General features: G+C 39.2%; 1 protein-coding gene across 1 annotated transcript in view; it reads right to left on the bottom strand.

Annotated features, from left to right (window-relative positions):
• The window catches only part of LOC150090434 (uncharacterized), a 70,737-nt gene that overhangs the window by 37,090 nt on the left and 17,691 nt on the right, over positions 1-15,956 (bottom strand). The window contains exons 3-9 of the mRNA XM_090389883.1: positions 9,353-9,419; positions 7,259-7,311; positions 4,270-4,390; positions 3,947-3,999; positions 3,739-3,781; positions 1,603-1,646; positions 821-863 (exon numbers count right to left, since the gene is read on the bottom strand). Of these exons, the coding sequence (XP_090246009.1) occupies positions 821-863; positions 1,603-1,646; positions 3,739-3,781; positions 3,947-3,999; positions 4,270-4,390; positions 7,259-7,311; positions 9,353-9,419 (424 nt within the window). The remainder of the gene's footprint in view (positions 1-820; positions 864-1,602; positions 1,647-3,738; positions 3,782-3,946; positions 4,000-4,269; positions 4,391-7,258; positions 7,312-9,352; positions 9,420-15,956) is intronic.

The raw sequence follows: 15,956 nt of genomic DNA, 5'->3' as shown, positions 1-15,956 counted from the left end.
TAGCGTCATTGACTAGATTCGAACTCTGATCTTTTCCACCCGCTGTGGAGAGGACGGTGATTATACAAACTGTACTACCCACGTGGGTCTACATTTGGCACTCGCCGAGTTATCCGATATTATATTTGCATATTTCGAGTTTGTGCCACCAGTGAATCCAGCGTATAATAATTATTAAGTTGGCAATGATCAAAGGATCAATGATTACTGTGGCCCAGGTTCTCCTGTCCCTTCAGTCATTTTAAGGAAATGCTTGTCTTATTTTTCAAACAAAAATATGAAACTATACTGTGTGACACGCTCATTTTAAACTCGGGGAAGGTGGGAGGACACAACACTAAGAGACGCCTAAAAAGCCGCAGGTCGGATACTCTGCCTTATTACAACTATGGTTCTAGAGAACTAAAAGTTTAGTGCTTGGGATTACACAAGAAATGAATTGCACCTTCCACTTCGGAGAGATCGAAAGGCTGTCTGAGGTAAGATCCCCGAATATCCAGCAAGTGTGGGACATTATGCAAACATCAATGCGGTGTCAGATAAAGGCAGTTATCTGAATTCCTGGATGCTTGGCAATGATAGGTGGGAATATAAGTTGTTTTTGAAGCTTCCTAAGAGCGAAAACAGGACACGTTCATCTCCACTCTTCATTGAAGATTAGATAGCAAGTTTTTTTAAACCTGTAAAAGCGCATGTTTGATGAGATACTGCGCGATCAGTCCAGTTATAAATTAGCTAGTTACAAATTGATGTCTAATTATAGAATTCTTTAATCAGTTGCGAATACAATTAATTTGTGATCAATTAAGAGGATGCTTACCTGCCAGGATATGGCTGACTTCCATATACGTTTGGCGACCCTCCTGTTGAAATTAAAGAAAGAGGAAATCAGATTACAAGGGAAATGAAAACGCCCCATTACTATACAAAGTTCTAAACAGCTTGTCTTACTGAGATGCACTAGATATAGTCAAATATACAGGCGGATCATTTAATTCAAGGAATGGAAGCGCCAACGTACCTTGCCACTGAAGTTTCGACGAAGTGCCGATAGGTGACAGGTGAATGTGTCCAAGAATGACAATTGCAAGTCCTTGAAAATTTTAGTTTTCTTCAAACACTTGTCTCTGTAAACCTGTAACATTTCCCTCACAGTCTGTTCTAATTTTTAAAATCTTCCTTTATGCAACTCACGCAACGATTCGCAGTTACAGCGTGACTTGAGGCCACTCTGCAATCATCAAACGACATTTTCAGACCTTTCTTGGAAATAGTCTCCTGCCATCTGCCGGTAATTCGCCGAAACTTGAGTGGCTGTACGGTGGTGCTCCGATTCCACGAATTAAATTGTCGAAATTTCTGTTTTGCTAAAGAAAACATCGAACGAAAACTATTTTACAGGATAGCTTTACGTTTGATGCGCCTGAAATTGTGGTCACAATACAACCCATCAAATCCGGCAATCCGAAGTATAACAAGAGTCATTGTTAATGATAAACAGTGATCAGTCCAAGGTTGCCCGATATGAGGAGTGTTTTACCAACCCTGCTTATGTTTAACTTTTAATTATTTAGACAAGAAATCCAAATAACTGATACTTACCGTATGGAGGAGGCTGTTGCCAATTCACTCCCGCATCTGGTCTCCTGCAAGAAGAAACAAGAAAATTAAGAGAGTGGAGTGTGTGTGTATATACTAGGTGGCCAAAATTAAAGTATTACTATTTAGAACTGTCTGGAGCGCGATGTAATTTGGAAAACTCAACCAGCTTTTTCGTGTATGTTCTACGGAGAATGCGTAAGACAATTACACGAAAAACAATTAGTTCCTAAATTGAACACCAAGTGCATTAACCTGTTGCATGATCTGTGTGACTGCGCATGAACACTCCATTAACACCATTAAGATAATATTGTCAGTTTTCATGTAACAGCATTATCGGCAACAAATGGCACGTCTCAATGGGGTCACAGTTATGGTCCAACAGAAGTTCAAACTGCGTGACAGCAGGGCAATTGCAGAACATAATAACAAATATGCCACGCGGTGCTATCCTTGTAGTTGAGTAATTACCACTGTTCCTAACATGGCTCGGTACCGTTGGTGGTAATTAAACACATTACTGGTCCACTATGACGTGTTTTCTTCAAAAAACATGCGGCTGCTGATGAAGATAGTCATGAAAGTACATTATACAGCCATCTTAAGTGCTATTAGAGTTGCATCCATCCGTGTGTATTATGTCTGTAAACTGCGTGTGCTCTCTGGTCGATTTGTTTCTTTTGCTAAAATAAAAACCCAAGTTTCCGGAAGAAAAGAAAAACCTTGCTAGCCTCGGCTGAGATCGACTAACACAGCCACGAAGTGAAGAAAGCCCATAAAAGTTCCTCGCATTATTGACAGGATTCGAGCCCGAACCCGGGCCTTTGCCGCACGGTGAGGGGCAAGACAGTGATTATAACCACTGCGCCACCTACAAGGCCTGCATGTACAGAAAGTTCCTGTATTACAGGGGGTGACTCGGTGACCCTAATCCTTCAGATTTTGATCCTTGGAGATCTCACAACTTTATGTTGGGGCGTTACAGTGCCAGATACCTTCATTATATTGCATTGTGATATGAACATTACATTGAGAACGAACTGACCATCTATGAGAGAATCTGAGATAATTGTTCATCAACGTTGTTCAGTGGTACAGCATTGTAAATAGGTTGCGGAGTTGCTGGGAAAGCTGGCTGGGACCAGTACAATAAACAAAAAATCAAGTCCCGTTCAAGTGGAAATGGGCCTCGTCCTCAAAGGATATTCCATAATCATTTAGTGTTTACCCCATTCATGCATTGAATGAAGTTGAGAGTAAATGTCAGTTGAGTTTTGGCATCACCACTTGAAATGAATTTGCATTGGTAGAAGCGAAAAACGTTAAACAACATCTTCCATACTGCCACATACCAGGTATCCAGCTACGTTGCTATCTACGTGCACTGGCCCTCCCTTCTGGTGCTGATACCGGTATATCACTGTCCATTAATCTTTCCAAACAGCAGTGGGGTATGCAACAATATCCTCAACTCGCTCTTTTCTGAGGGATTTGGCCCCTTCCTTATCTTTATCTTACCTTCCATTGAAATTTTATGCGCGAGTTGGGTGGGTATGCAAATCGCTCATAAGGACCCCTTGGTGGCTATTTTTGGAACCAATTCTTTTTCTTTCGCACCTCCGAAGAACTCCTCTGCCACATTTCTGCATTTTCTCAATTTGATCGCGCTACAGACACCTGTAAATGGAAAAACACTTTAATGTTGACCACCAGTACGTTACAAAGTAATATAAAAAATCAAAATACAACAAATTATGAAAGCAAATTTGGATTCTTCAAGAACGAGAGGTCTCATGAAGGGGCTTCTTCACGGGCCTAGTACCAAAAGTGGCTCTAATATCCAAAAATAAAAAAAAAATATATATGTTTTTTTGTCCTGAATAGGATGATTTATCAAGAAAAATGTGGTAATCGCAGATTTTATTATTGTGAGGTTTAGTAAGGCAGTTTTGTCTTAAAAAAATACAAAACTAATTCTTAAAAAATATCTTTAAAAATTCTAAATGTTGTACACGACTAAGAAAATTGGAAAAAGAGTTTTCTTTGATTATCAAGAGACAGGACTTTCTTCCTAAAAAAAAAACAACTGTGGTAGAATCTGCGAGTCAAAATAATGGAACACAATTTTGTACTCACGCTCCAGATATAACAGGGCCTCCACCGTAGTTAGGTGCGCCACCTAAGGATGAAATTGATAACAAAGATATAGAAATCTTTAAATTAATGGTAAAGTATAAATGATATGCACAAAATTATTTGTATGAATTTGAATCATATACACTTTATAAAGCAAGATTCCTTGCTCCCACATATAACTTTCATCGCCAATGGCTTATTTACTCACCTGGATAAGGAGGAGGGGGCGGCTGATGCCAGCCAACTCCAGAAGCTGGAGCACTAAAAAGCAAAAAGAAACAAGCTGTGAGATATCAGAAGGAATTCATCAGAAAACAGTCTGAATCAAATTAATTGTTAGTGAATGGCTGGATGAAAAACTTGCCACGATTGGATGCTGCAATTGAAATTGGTAAATTTAATCAGAAACGTATTTAGTGGTGGTATCAAATTATCACTAAATAATCGAATATTTATTGATGATTTCATATCATTGCAATAAACAGTTCTTTTTGTATGCTTAAGAGAGATGGTTGACCATGCTCGACTTACCTGCCTACTGAGCCAGCACCATATGGTGGTGGAGGGACTGCGCCGTATGGTGGTGGAGGGCCTGCGCCATATGGTGGTGGAGGTCCCACTGGTGCACTTGGTTTCATGCCGCCAGCTGGATCTAAGTGAGAGAGAGAAGAAAGGAATTTAAGAATCAATACACACCTCACTCTTATAAGGAGCTAGATAAAAGTAACGACTTTATTAAAAATTGAAGTAAATTAAAGAAAATATAAATGAGTCAAATGTAACCCAGAATTTGATTATAGTATGTCTTGTCAATAACTCGTCTACGTGCTGGCAGTCTTCTGTACGTACTCTCCAAATAAATAAATCTTTATTTGTCCTATCAAAATGTGAATACTTCTGTTCCGCCAGACATTCTCTCAACAGTCCGAAGAGGTTGAAATCCGAAGAACACATGTCAGGGCAAGAAGTTGGAAGTCCATGATCTCCAGTTCAGAGTAGTTGCCACTATCTTATTGGCAAAATCGGATCAACCTATATTAGCATGTTCCGGCCCAATGTAACTCTCACTTTCGGAAGCCGAAGTGGTTGTAAATGATGGACTGTACACTATCAACATTGATGGCCACTTCTTGACAGGTTTCATGCATAGAAATGCGGTTAACCAGAATATACTTCCCAACTTTCAAAAAAATGGTATTGTTCATCTCAACTTTGCTAATGCTCATGTGATTGTCTTCTATCTGTGATCGTGCAACATGGGAGAATTTGCTAATTATCTCAGGCAGAAGAACACCAATCATACACCGGTTTTCGATAGTACGTCATTTCCGATCTTCGTGCAACTCTTCAGTGAATATTGATCGTTCTAGAGCTTCATTAAAAATATTGATTGCACATTGCTGTTCCATCTTCTTACTAACATCTACGGATGCCTTCTTGTAGTATGGTTGGTTGGTTGTTGGCATTAACATTAGCATTAGTATGATGCAAGAAAGCAAGCTTATACAGCATAAGCCAAAAAAAAACAAAAAAAACTTCACATTTCACCCATCCATTCGCTCCAATAAAAAAAAAAAAAAAATTATTATATTAGGGTCCCCTGTAATTCATTACATCTACCCATATTTATTTTGTCTGTAAATTATGTGTGTTCTCTGGTCGATTTGGCTGTTTGCTGGACGAAAAAAACCTTGCTATCTACGCCTAACTCAGCCACAGAGTGAAAAAAGCCCACTAAAGTTCCTCGCGTCATCGACGGGACCCGACTCCGGGCCTTTTATACCTGGTGTGGGGAAGACGGTGGCGATACCACTGTGCTAACCGCGCAGACCCATTCGCTCCAATAGTTTGTCCCGTTCTTCCTTGAATTTATTTAAACTGTCAACTTCCACAACCACAAATGGAAGTTTGTTCCAACATTCAACTACCCGCTGGCTAAAGGCAAATTTCCCACATTAATTCTACAACTGTCGCCTCAATTTGAATTTATGCCACTCAGGTTCGTAATATGAGAAAGAGGAAGAATCCCATCAGCATTCAGCTTGCTCAACCCATTCAAGGCCTTATATACCTCAGTAAGATCACCTCACAGGTGCTTAGTCTCCAGACGCTGCAATTTGCACAACTTAAGAGGTTCTTGGTAAGGGAACCCCTTCGTTCCCCTAACTAATCTTGTTGTCCTTCTCTGTACTCGTTCTAGCAATTCTACATCCTTCCTAAATGAGACCTCCAGACCTGTATACAGTACTAAAAGCGTAGCCTGACTATTGCCTTATACAATCCATACTAGCAAAATTCCTGTATGTTATTGAAAAGACCCCATGACCTGCTCTGGCAGTCTGTTTGAACTGTTCAGAAAACTTTATATCTGCCTGCACAATTACCTCCAGGTCTCTTTCATTCTCCACTACTCTGAGCTTAACACCACCCAATTGATACTTTTCTCTGAGGTTATTTCTATCCATATGTAGCTCTTTGCATTTGTCAATGTTAACCTTCAGTTGTCACTTCTCAGCCCATCTGCCCAACTTTTCTAGATCCTGTTGCAGTAGCACACTGCCATTACTGTCATTAACAACCCTGCCAACCTTTGTATCATCTGCAAACTGAGACATTAGGTCTGATATACCTTCATCAATATTATTGATAAATAGAGAAAACAGCAATGAACCCACCGAACCGTGGGGTGGGGACTCCACTAATACCATTAGTCCACAAAGAGCAGTGTCCATTGATTACGAGCAAATTATTCGTAAACTATGTCTTTTCAGACAAATATCGGAAAAAAAGATTCTACAGGTGCTTGAATCGACATGACTGGATAATGGAGGACTGGAAACAGGTATTGTATTCCAATTAATTCGGATTGACGCTCTTTGGTACGAATAAGGATAGAGTGTACAGACAACCCTGAGATGACAAATCCACGAGGATGGGTGGCCTCTATTAGCAGCTATGAGAGGTAGAATAACTGTGGGGGCTGATGATAAACTTCTTAACCCCGCATCCTCATCTTGAAACTACCGCGAAGAACACAACCACTTTCAAGGTGAATGAACATGGTAAAATCAATCACCTTCTCTGTCTCCTTTCGATTCCCAGATCGAAACATCACTAAAAATTTGGGGGACGCATTACAAAGTGAAAGGTGGACATAGTATACTACTGTCCCACTTAAGCAATGGTTTAAAATTACATTGGATGCCTTTCTGCCACTAGCTGAATCCATATCATAACAAATCCAAGCTGTAATTCAAGGTACACGGAGGTCCTGCAAGATACCAATGTTCGGTTTTAATATTTTGCCGAGAAGTGTATATTTTTGTGATGCGTAGTACTTCACTTTTGATAAACATTTTTAATCACTCGTTAAAACGTTGTGATTAAAAGGGAATATATTCGTTGGTTTCAAGATGGATTCGATGTATGAAATCGTACATTCCCGTTGTTACGTGGGCGTTGTAGAAGAAAAAGTAATCTTGAAAATGGAGTACCAAAAGACATTTAAATAAAGACTTACCATTTCTGCTGTAAGGCGGAGGTGCTGGTGGCCACCCTGACTCACCCGGGCGGCTAAAACAAGCAAAAGAAAAATTATTATTAATTGAATACCGCAATAAATGCAACCCAAATAGTATTCATCTCTTATTACATCCTGACCTTGGCAAGCGCTATATAATTATCAATCGTCAACCGAAATTATTAGTGACTCAGTTGGCAGCGTGGATGCGCACGCAAAACCGTGCATTTCGCAAGAGTCTTTAACACATTGCACAATCAACAGAGGTATTTAAAGTAACTGTATTATCATCCCATCAACGAACAAAATTTATTGAATATGTAGGCTGTTGCAGCAATGGAATTTCTTGTGAGAGCTTTTAATAAAAGGAATATTTTTAATTTAGGAATTACAGAAATTGAGTATTGCAATAACCTTGACTTAAAAGCTAACTTGTGAAGTCATACACTGTGATTCGAACAGTATACGCGAATTTACAGTACTGTACCTCTTTGGCAATTGCTGAGCCCTGTTTTCGAAACAGCCCTAACAAACTGTTCCCAGATCTACGTTGTTGTAATGCGCGGTGTCTTTGGCCGAATGTATTTGATATTTATAAACAAACTAATTTAATAAAATATCTTGAAACATTTTGCCGTTTCATATGAAATCAATCCACTTATCAGTATTTGAAGCTCATGCAAACTTTCAAAGTCCACGATAACCCCCAACTCAGCTAATAAACGAGGAACTCGGCCAACAAGCAAAATACAGTTTGCTTCCTACGGAATTCACCGACACCCTAATAAATCAAATACGGTGGTCTTCTAGACAAAAAGAAAGAATTTAGTTCAGTCCATGAGCGGGCTCAACTCATTATGAGGGTTTCATCAACCTCCTACTAGATCACCAGTTCCAGTGATTTGGCAGTTGTAGTTTCTTAATACGAAATACGTTCAATAATCTCCTAGATCTTATCAAAGTAGGGATTCAAAAGCTAAAATATAAATGCAGTTGCAAATTCTAGTATTAGGTGTGAATTCTTTACAGAACCAACACCAACATGTACTTCTCCGTACGAAGTAGCGTGGAGTATGCTCCTTGGTACAGACTAGGTCCACTCGTACCGATAGAAGGTTGTGTTAAAATATCACCTTGCACTCGGATTACAATGGAGTCTTTCAAGGGAATACTGTAATTATCAACTATGCAAAATTGTGTCTAAATGGTTCGTGCAACATTCCCAAGATTTTTAACCTGAATCCAATTGAGAATGTCTGGAATGTGTTGGAAAGGAGAACTCCGTAGTTCTGTCTTCTTCTTTGTGCCATCGAACGAAGGTCGGCGAAGACCACGGCAAATGTCTCTCTGTCTCCGGTAGATCTGAATGGTCGCTCGGAGTTCAGTCCTGTTTCGATGTTCAGCCCTAGTTCTGTACCGACCACAATACGGCAGTTAACAAACATCTTGATGAAAGGATGGTCAAATTGGAGCTTGACTCCATCACTCATCTAATGGAATCCACGTGTACGGGCTGTAATTGGGGTAAAAGATGCCCCCTGCTAGATATTGAATGAAAGGTTCTGTTTTTTTTTTGACCAGTTACTGTAATATCATGTGGCTGTGTCATCATATCTGGATGATACATCCGATGAATGCAACGTGATTGATAAGTAACAGTTGTTTTATGTAAATCATAATTATTCTTGTAAATCTGATAGCTCTGTAGCCCGATGTTTCTGTGCTAAAGATTTATATAGGATAGAATATTTCTATAGGATATTGTGCTAAACATCCTATACAAAATTGTGTTTTGTTTCTTGTCTATTTAAGAAACACGCACTAAAGAATTTAATGGTAAATTGCATGAAATATATGATCCTTCGTTAATGTCTCGATACCCTTTGGGTGAGTTACGGATAGTACATCACCGAGTTTACCAATAAATATTTCTTCTCCTCTTTAGAAGACTCAGCCTAGCCAGGAGATGAGAAATTAAAGTTAACACTCAGGCCACGTGCACGTGGAAATAGGCCACTCTCAGTTTAATCTTAATATTATCGAGCGACTGTCCCTTTCATTTCAACTACATTACGAAGCACTTCAAGTACTCACCTGCCGTAGCTGTCGATTCCAGGAGACCGCGGTGCTTCGGGTGCGCTGGGAGCGTACGGATTACTAGCTGAAACGAGAAATCGTATTTGAAAGCGGATTATCTTCTTGAAACTTATATCAAGGATTATTGATGAAAATTCAGGTTGATCTAATTATGATAAAGTACTTACACAAAATCCATTTCCAGTCTGGGCTGTAATTCGTACCCGCCCAACCCCTTTCAAGAGGAGACGATGGAGCAGCTAACTTTATATTGTTTAACCAATAAACGATATGCAAAAGTGGCTGATTTCAGTAAATGGGAAAAATTCGGCATTAATCTCCATTTCTCACTTCACAGCCTTTCTGCCCATCTTCGCCTATTGATTACACGCTCGTTCTACTACTCAAAAGGCTGCTCATCCACCCGATTTCTTTGGGTTCTCTGGTGGTTTCTCTGCCTCAGAGAACACTAAGCCTCCCTTCATTCTTCTTTCCACCTGAAAATGATTGTGTTAAGTGCCTATGGAATTGTGCTCCTTTTTTATGTATAAGCGTGGTTTAAAGAGTAGTTACATTTATAAAACATATGGCATGGATAGACATAACTTCGGTGAGTCATAGGATAAAATATTATTGCAGGTGTTGAAAAGACATGCAAAGTGTTTGAAAATTTTGTCTCTAATAGCGACACATATATAGACCATAGCCTCATAGGCTTAACATAGAGGATTTTCCCTTGTGAAAATTCCCATAGACTTTACATTGTCCACTTGAGATAACATTACACAAAATGGAGACTTGTTATCTTATTGTCTTGGAAATTTGCTGGCTTTGGGGTAGCCCCCTTTAGGGAGAAGCCATTAAATGTACGTCATTATATACTGTGGTTATATCAGTCTTTTATTACTTTGATTTCATATTTACATTTCGGAAAAGTCCATAGGTTAGCATGGGGCTAGTTTTGGGCTACTTTTAAAAAATTTAAAGTCGCTATAACTCTCTTAATTTTGGAGTTGAGGATCCTACTTTGGAGGAAAAGAATCTCCATGTAATTACTCATTTTGTAAATAATTTTGTGGAGCTCCTTGTCCGTTAGGGGCTGAGACCCGTAAACCAATCTTGAGGAATTCTTTAACTCTTTTGCACATTTCATCCCGGGTGGGGTAAAGTGTGTATATAGAAATCTATTGTAAAACTGTAGAAATTAATTTGTCTAAATTACTTGTCTAATGAACATAATGTCAGAAGAAGACCGAGATATTAATTGGTCTCAGGGATTTGAAGCATATTTTTCTTCTGTTGATTTTTCAACAAAACAGATGTCTCCTAACAAAAAATCTTTTCAGACACCAGCAAGGCATAAAGGTAAAAGGAAATCAAAGACCCCTAAAACTTTTAAAAAAGTGGAAAAAGACAAAACTAAACTTGATAAAACAAAATTGGATAAAAATAAGACTTTGAATGATGAAGAAGATAAGAACCGCCAGTCGCTCGTTAAAGAAGTTCAAGCTAGCACAACCGAGGACGGTGAGGGTTATGGAGTTCTTGATTCCCCAAGTGGTATAGGGGATAAAATAGTTAATATTTGTAGTTGGGAGTACCAAGGGATTTCTTTTATAGATGGTTAGAACTTCGGAGCATCATTACATGCCTCGGAGATGTGTGTGACATTGGCTACGATAAGAAGGGCTTTATGAGAAATAATGTCTAAAGAGTCAAGTAAAATAACAAAACCAGCGTCTAATAGAATTTATGGTCTCTGGGCTGACGTGGAAGCGGTGACCACAGCTTTGGTTGTGGACAATGAGCCCCTCAAGGTACGAGCCAAGTATCTAGAGGAGGGTGCTTCTCAGATAAAACAAATATTAGATTGCCAGATTGAACTTCATAAGAAGTCTTATGCAGAGGTAGTGCGGCAGGATTTCAATTTGGTTGATCTTGTTGTCATCCAGAATAAACCAAGATCCAAACAGAGGACTGACAGTGCAAGTCGCGATAGATCCTCATCAGTTCCTAGAGGTGTGCCTGATCCTCAGAATCTGATTATTTTTAGGCCTACTGAGGACTCTTCCTTGAGTTTGAGTCAGGATATAAAACAGAAGGTGACTCAAGTCATTAAGCGTGACCAAGGAGATGAAAGTAAAAGGTATTCGTCTCCTTTGGAATAGGGGGATCCTTGTGGATATCACAAATTCGGCGAATGCTGATAGGATCTATTCTGCTTCTGCTTTGAAAGAGATAGTCTTACAATGGAGAATCTGCTCCAACAGTGTTAATACATGGTATCCCTCGTGGATATGCTAAGGAGGAAATACTTGATGATCGCCTCGTTAAAAACTAAAAAGGCTATGGTTTCTCGGAGGATGAAGTTAAAGACGAGATCACTTTCAGATTTAGTTCTGGATCGGGTGCAAAGGTGGTTAATTGGGTGGTCAGATTTAGTCCTCATATGAGTCCTCATCTATTTGGATTTACATCTCACAGGTTCCGTACGTTTACTATTGTAAGCAAGTGTTTCTGTTGTTTGGGGTATGGCCACTCGGCCCAATTTTGTTCACATAAGGCAGTTTCTTGTGGACACTGTGCAGAGGGTGGTCATGTCTATTGAGATTGTCCCCATAAAGAAGACTCTCCAAAATGTATCAACTGCAAGAGCCGTGGTAGAGATTACAATCATTCTGTAAGGGATGCCAAGTGTCCAGAATACTTAAAAGCGCGGTACAACTTACTGACAGCGGAACCAAACATGAGTGATAATGGTTCTAATTTAGCAACAGAGTTGGCTGATAAAAGTCCAATTTTAGGTAATATTAGGGAATAAAAGTTATTCAGATAAATGGTCAGCGCTGCAGAGTGGCAATAAGAACATTTGAAAATAACAGCATTTGAAAATAATTTTGATATTATTTGCATACAGGAACCCTTTCATTCTTTACAAGTAGGTGGTGGGGCCCACAAAGTTATGGGTTTTCCCACCTCGGCAAGAATTATTCATTCGCTTGACAAATCTCCAAAAAGTTCCATAGTTGTTTTAAATAATGATCTGTTGTTACCAACATTACAGGTCTGTGCACGGACACTGTGACCCGTTTAATGATTTCTACACCTTTCATAAGTTTTTACATTGCGTCTGTTTACTGTCCGCCAACTGAAGACATACAGTTGACTCTCCATCGTTTGGACAATATATGTACTAATTTCGCTTCTAAAAATCTTATAATAACAGCGGATCTAAATGCCAAATCCAACTTCTGTAACAGCGGCTTTACCGACCCTAGAGGATTAGCTCTCGAGGATTTAATTTTATCCTACGAATTAAGTGTGCAAAACTTGCCCGACTAGCCGTTCAGATTCTCTACTGTAAATGGCGAATCAAACATAGATGTCACTCTTACCACGATGGTTAAAATAGATGAAATTCTAACTGACTGGGATGTTATCCCAAGTCTTGTGAATAGCGACCACCGCGCTATTGTATTTGGTTTGAAGCCTCGACAGAAATATAATGATTCACAGCCTCACGATCTTAGACGTTTCTCAATGAATACCATTAAATGGAACAAATTCAAAGATTACTTTCTCACCATTTTCACTGCAGATGTTGTAGTCAGTTTAAACGTTATGACGGCAATGGAATTTACAAATTTCGTCCAGACCCACCGATATTTGGTAATGGAGTACTCAACCAAAGGAAAGCCGACCAGAAGAACTTCTGTTCCTTGGTGGTCTTCAGGCTTATGTAACCTGCGAAACCAAGTTCAACAGGCTAGAAAAGAATTTCCGGCGACATAGGCACCTTTCTGCCGAGGATGTTCGCACCTACAGGGAAGCTTACAGTACCCTAAGGAAAAACTATCAAAAGGCAAATTGCCAACTCAAAAGAAAGGTGTTGGAAAAATTTCGTAACGGATATCGGAAATAAAGAACCGTGGGGTTTGGTTTACCGGATATCAAGGAACAAAATGGCTTGCGGAGATATTTATAACACAGTTAAAGTAGATGGTCAAGAGACTCAAGAATGGATGTCTACGGTGGACTCCGTAATTAGCAACCTATTCCCCAAAGATTTATCGGATCTAGATTCACCTGAACAAATGCAAATACGACACGATGATGAAAAGTATGAATGACCATCAGACATTGAACCCTTTACACTACTGGATTTGGGCTCTGCGTGACAAAGCTCAATGGTAAGAAATGCCCAGGTATTGACCTGATTGAGAATGCAGTCACAGTTAAATTTTTTGAAATTTTTACACACATTCTTTTAAATTTGATGAATAAGTGTTTACTAGAAGGAATATTTCCTCGTCAATGGCAAATAGCTCTACTAAATATACTGCACAAGCCTGAGAAATTAATATCAGATCCACGGTCCTACAGACCTATTTCGCTTTTAGCAAATCTGGGAAAATTGTTTGAGCGAATATTAACCCCAAGAATCCAAAAAATGCTAGAAGAACATCAGTTATGTTCAAAAGCACAATACGGCTTCAATAAAGGATGGTCGACTGATGATGCTATAAATCTTCTGACCAACTATGTGTCTAACTCACCTACTAAATACGTACTCGCTGTGTTTGTGGACTTTCAGGGCGCATTTGACACTTTATGGTGGGAAAGTGCCCTCAGGAGCTTGAGATCCGCACTGTGTGATGCGTACATCTATAGTGTTAGGCGATCGTACTTTAGCGACAGACATATTAAGGTGATGGAAAAACATGTTACGTACTGGGCTCAGGTTTCAAGAGGATGCCCCCAAGGATCAGTGTTGGGACCTCTCCTCTGGAACGCTGTGTTGGATCAGTGGTTAACGAGGGAACACAATGGTATCAGTAAGATAGCCTATGCGGATGACTTGATGATCGTTGCTGATGGAAGCACAAGGAGAATAACTGAAGAGAAAATACAGCCTATCTTAAAACCAGTTGTATGAATTTTAAGAACCATTTTAGCCATAATAGACAGCCCAGAATCTGACTAAATAATACCCAAATTCCCTATGTATCCCAAACTTAGTATTTTGGTATCACCTTAGAATTAGATGATATACTCAGCTTTCTGCCTCATGTGTCAAAACTGAGGAACAAAATCCGTTTTTTCACATCCCCTCAGTTATCAGAGCTGGAGACTCTGATAACTGAGGGGATTATCAAAGAAAACTTTGAACTTTTAATAATAAAACCATATTTTTCCTATTATATCATAAGCAGCAAATTTGTTGGTACCAAAAAGTGAAACAGAAACTTATTTCCACACAAAGATCAGTTCTTCTGACGATCAATAATATTCCAAGGACTGTTTCAAACAACACACTCCAAATACTTGGCGGTATGATTCCTGTAGATTTATATATTGCTTTCCGGGGTTTGATTTACTATCTAAAAAAAAAGGACAGTCTAAGACATTGCTTGGAATTACGACTGACCCAGCAAGCGACTTTAATAGGGGGAAAAAGCTTTAGAAGGAATTTACTGTTGTCTAGCAAAAAAGATGGGAGGAGAGCGAATTTGGGCTTGTAACAAGAAAGTATATTGCTCAAGCGGAATTCTCAACAACCCCTGGAGTTATTTCGTGGTTTAGGCCTTCTATGACAACTTCTTATCTGCTAACAGGGCATGGGTTCCTCTAGACTAAGTTATTTGAGCGTGGTCTGGAACCTGATCCGTACTGCACATGTGGGGAATATGAAATGTGGATTCATGTACGTCTGAACTGTCCATTGTACTCTCAACCTAGAGCGGATTTAATGTCTGCGGTTCCAAACTTATTGGAGAACAATTTAAATATCTTAGTTGAAGACCGTAATAACTTTACTACTCTGCAAACCTTCTCAAGATCAGTTTTCATATTGAGGACTCAGCTAAGAACTTCAGCTTCTCCTGGGAACTGACAAATGACCAAAAGACAAAAGGTTTATGTATAAACAGAAGATTTATGTGAATTGCTATTGTGTTGATTTATGTTAATTAATATTGCGTTGATTATGTCAATTGTTATTGTAAAGATTGGTTTCTGTGAAACACAAGGTTTATGAGAATCATTTAGTAGCTATCTCATTTTGCTTGTCGACAGGTTTGAAAGTTCCAGGGGACAGAATAGACAGTGTTGTTAATTGTCCATTATATGTTATATATTGTTTTCTTGGTTCTCAGGAATTCAGAGACTCTGAGCATATTTAAAAAAAGTGTTGTATTTATCTGTTTAAAATAATAATTACTGTTTCTCGGTGGTAGTGTGGATAATTTGTGGAAGTTGTCCACTAGTAATTCACTTGTCAGCACCCACTGGTATTGCACTACATCCGGTGGGTGCGGGACTTGTGCAATCGGCACAAACAGATAACGTAAACCCGGGCCTAGAAAAGGGCAGCAGCTGTTTTACATTGGCTGTGGTAAAATACCTCGCACATGTTTTTAGGCTAGATTTGTCGAGGTTCTACGCCAAAACAGATGAATTAGGTGGAGATGGGCTTTTGCCTAGGAGCCACCCTTGACTCTGGGATACACGTTAAAATTATATTATATATCTTCTTGTAAGTATTGTATATATATGCAATAATTGTGTGTACAAATAAATGGAAAAAAGGAATGGAATGAGACTTTATCGCGAAAAGTCAGGG

The sequence above is a fragment of the Mastigoproctus giganteus genome, chromosome 2 (assembly GCF_048544385.1).
Source record: "Mastigoproctus giganteus isolate SK-2022 chromosome 2, ASM4854438v1, whole genome shotgun sequence".
Lineage (NCBI taxonomy): Eukaryota > Metazoa > Arthropoda > Arachnida > Uropygi > Thelyphonidae > Mastigoproctus > Mastigoproctus giganteus.
The sequence above is the reverse complement of the archived record's forward strand: the minus strand, read 5'-3'. Positions and strand labels throughout refer to the sequence as shown.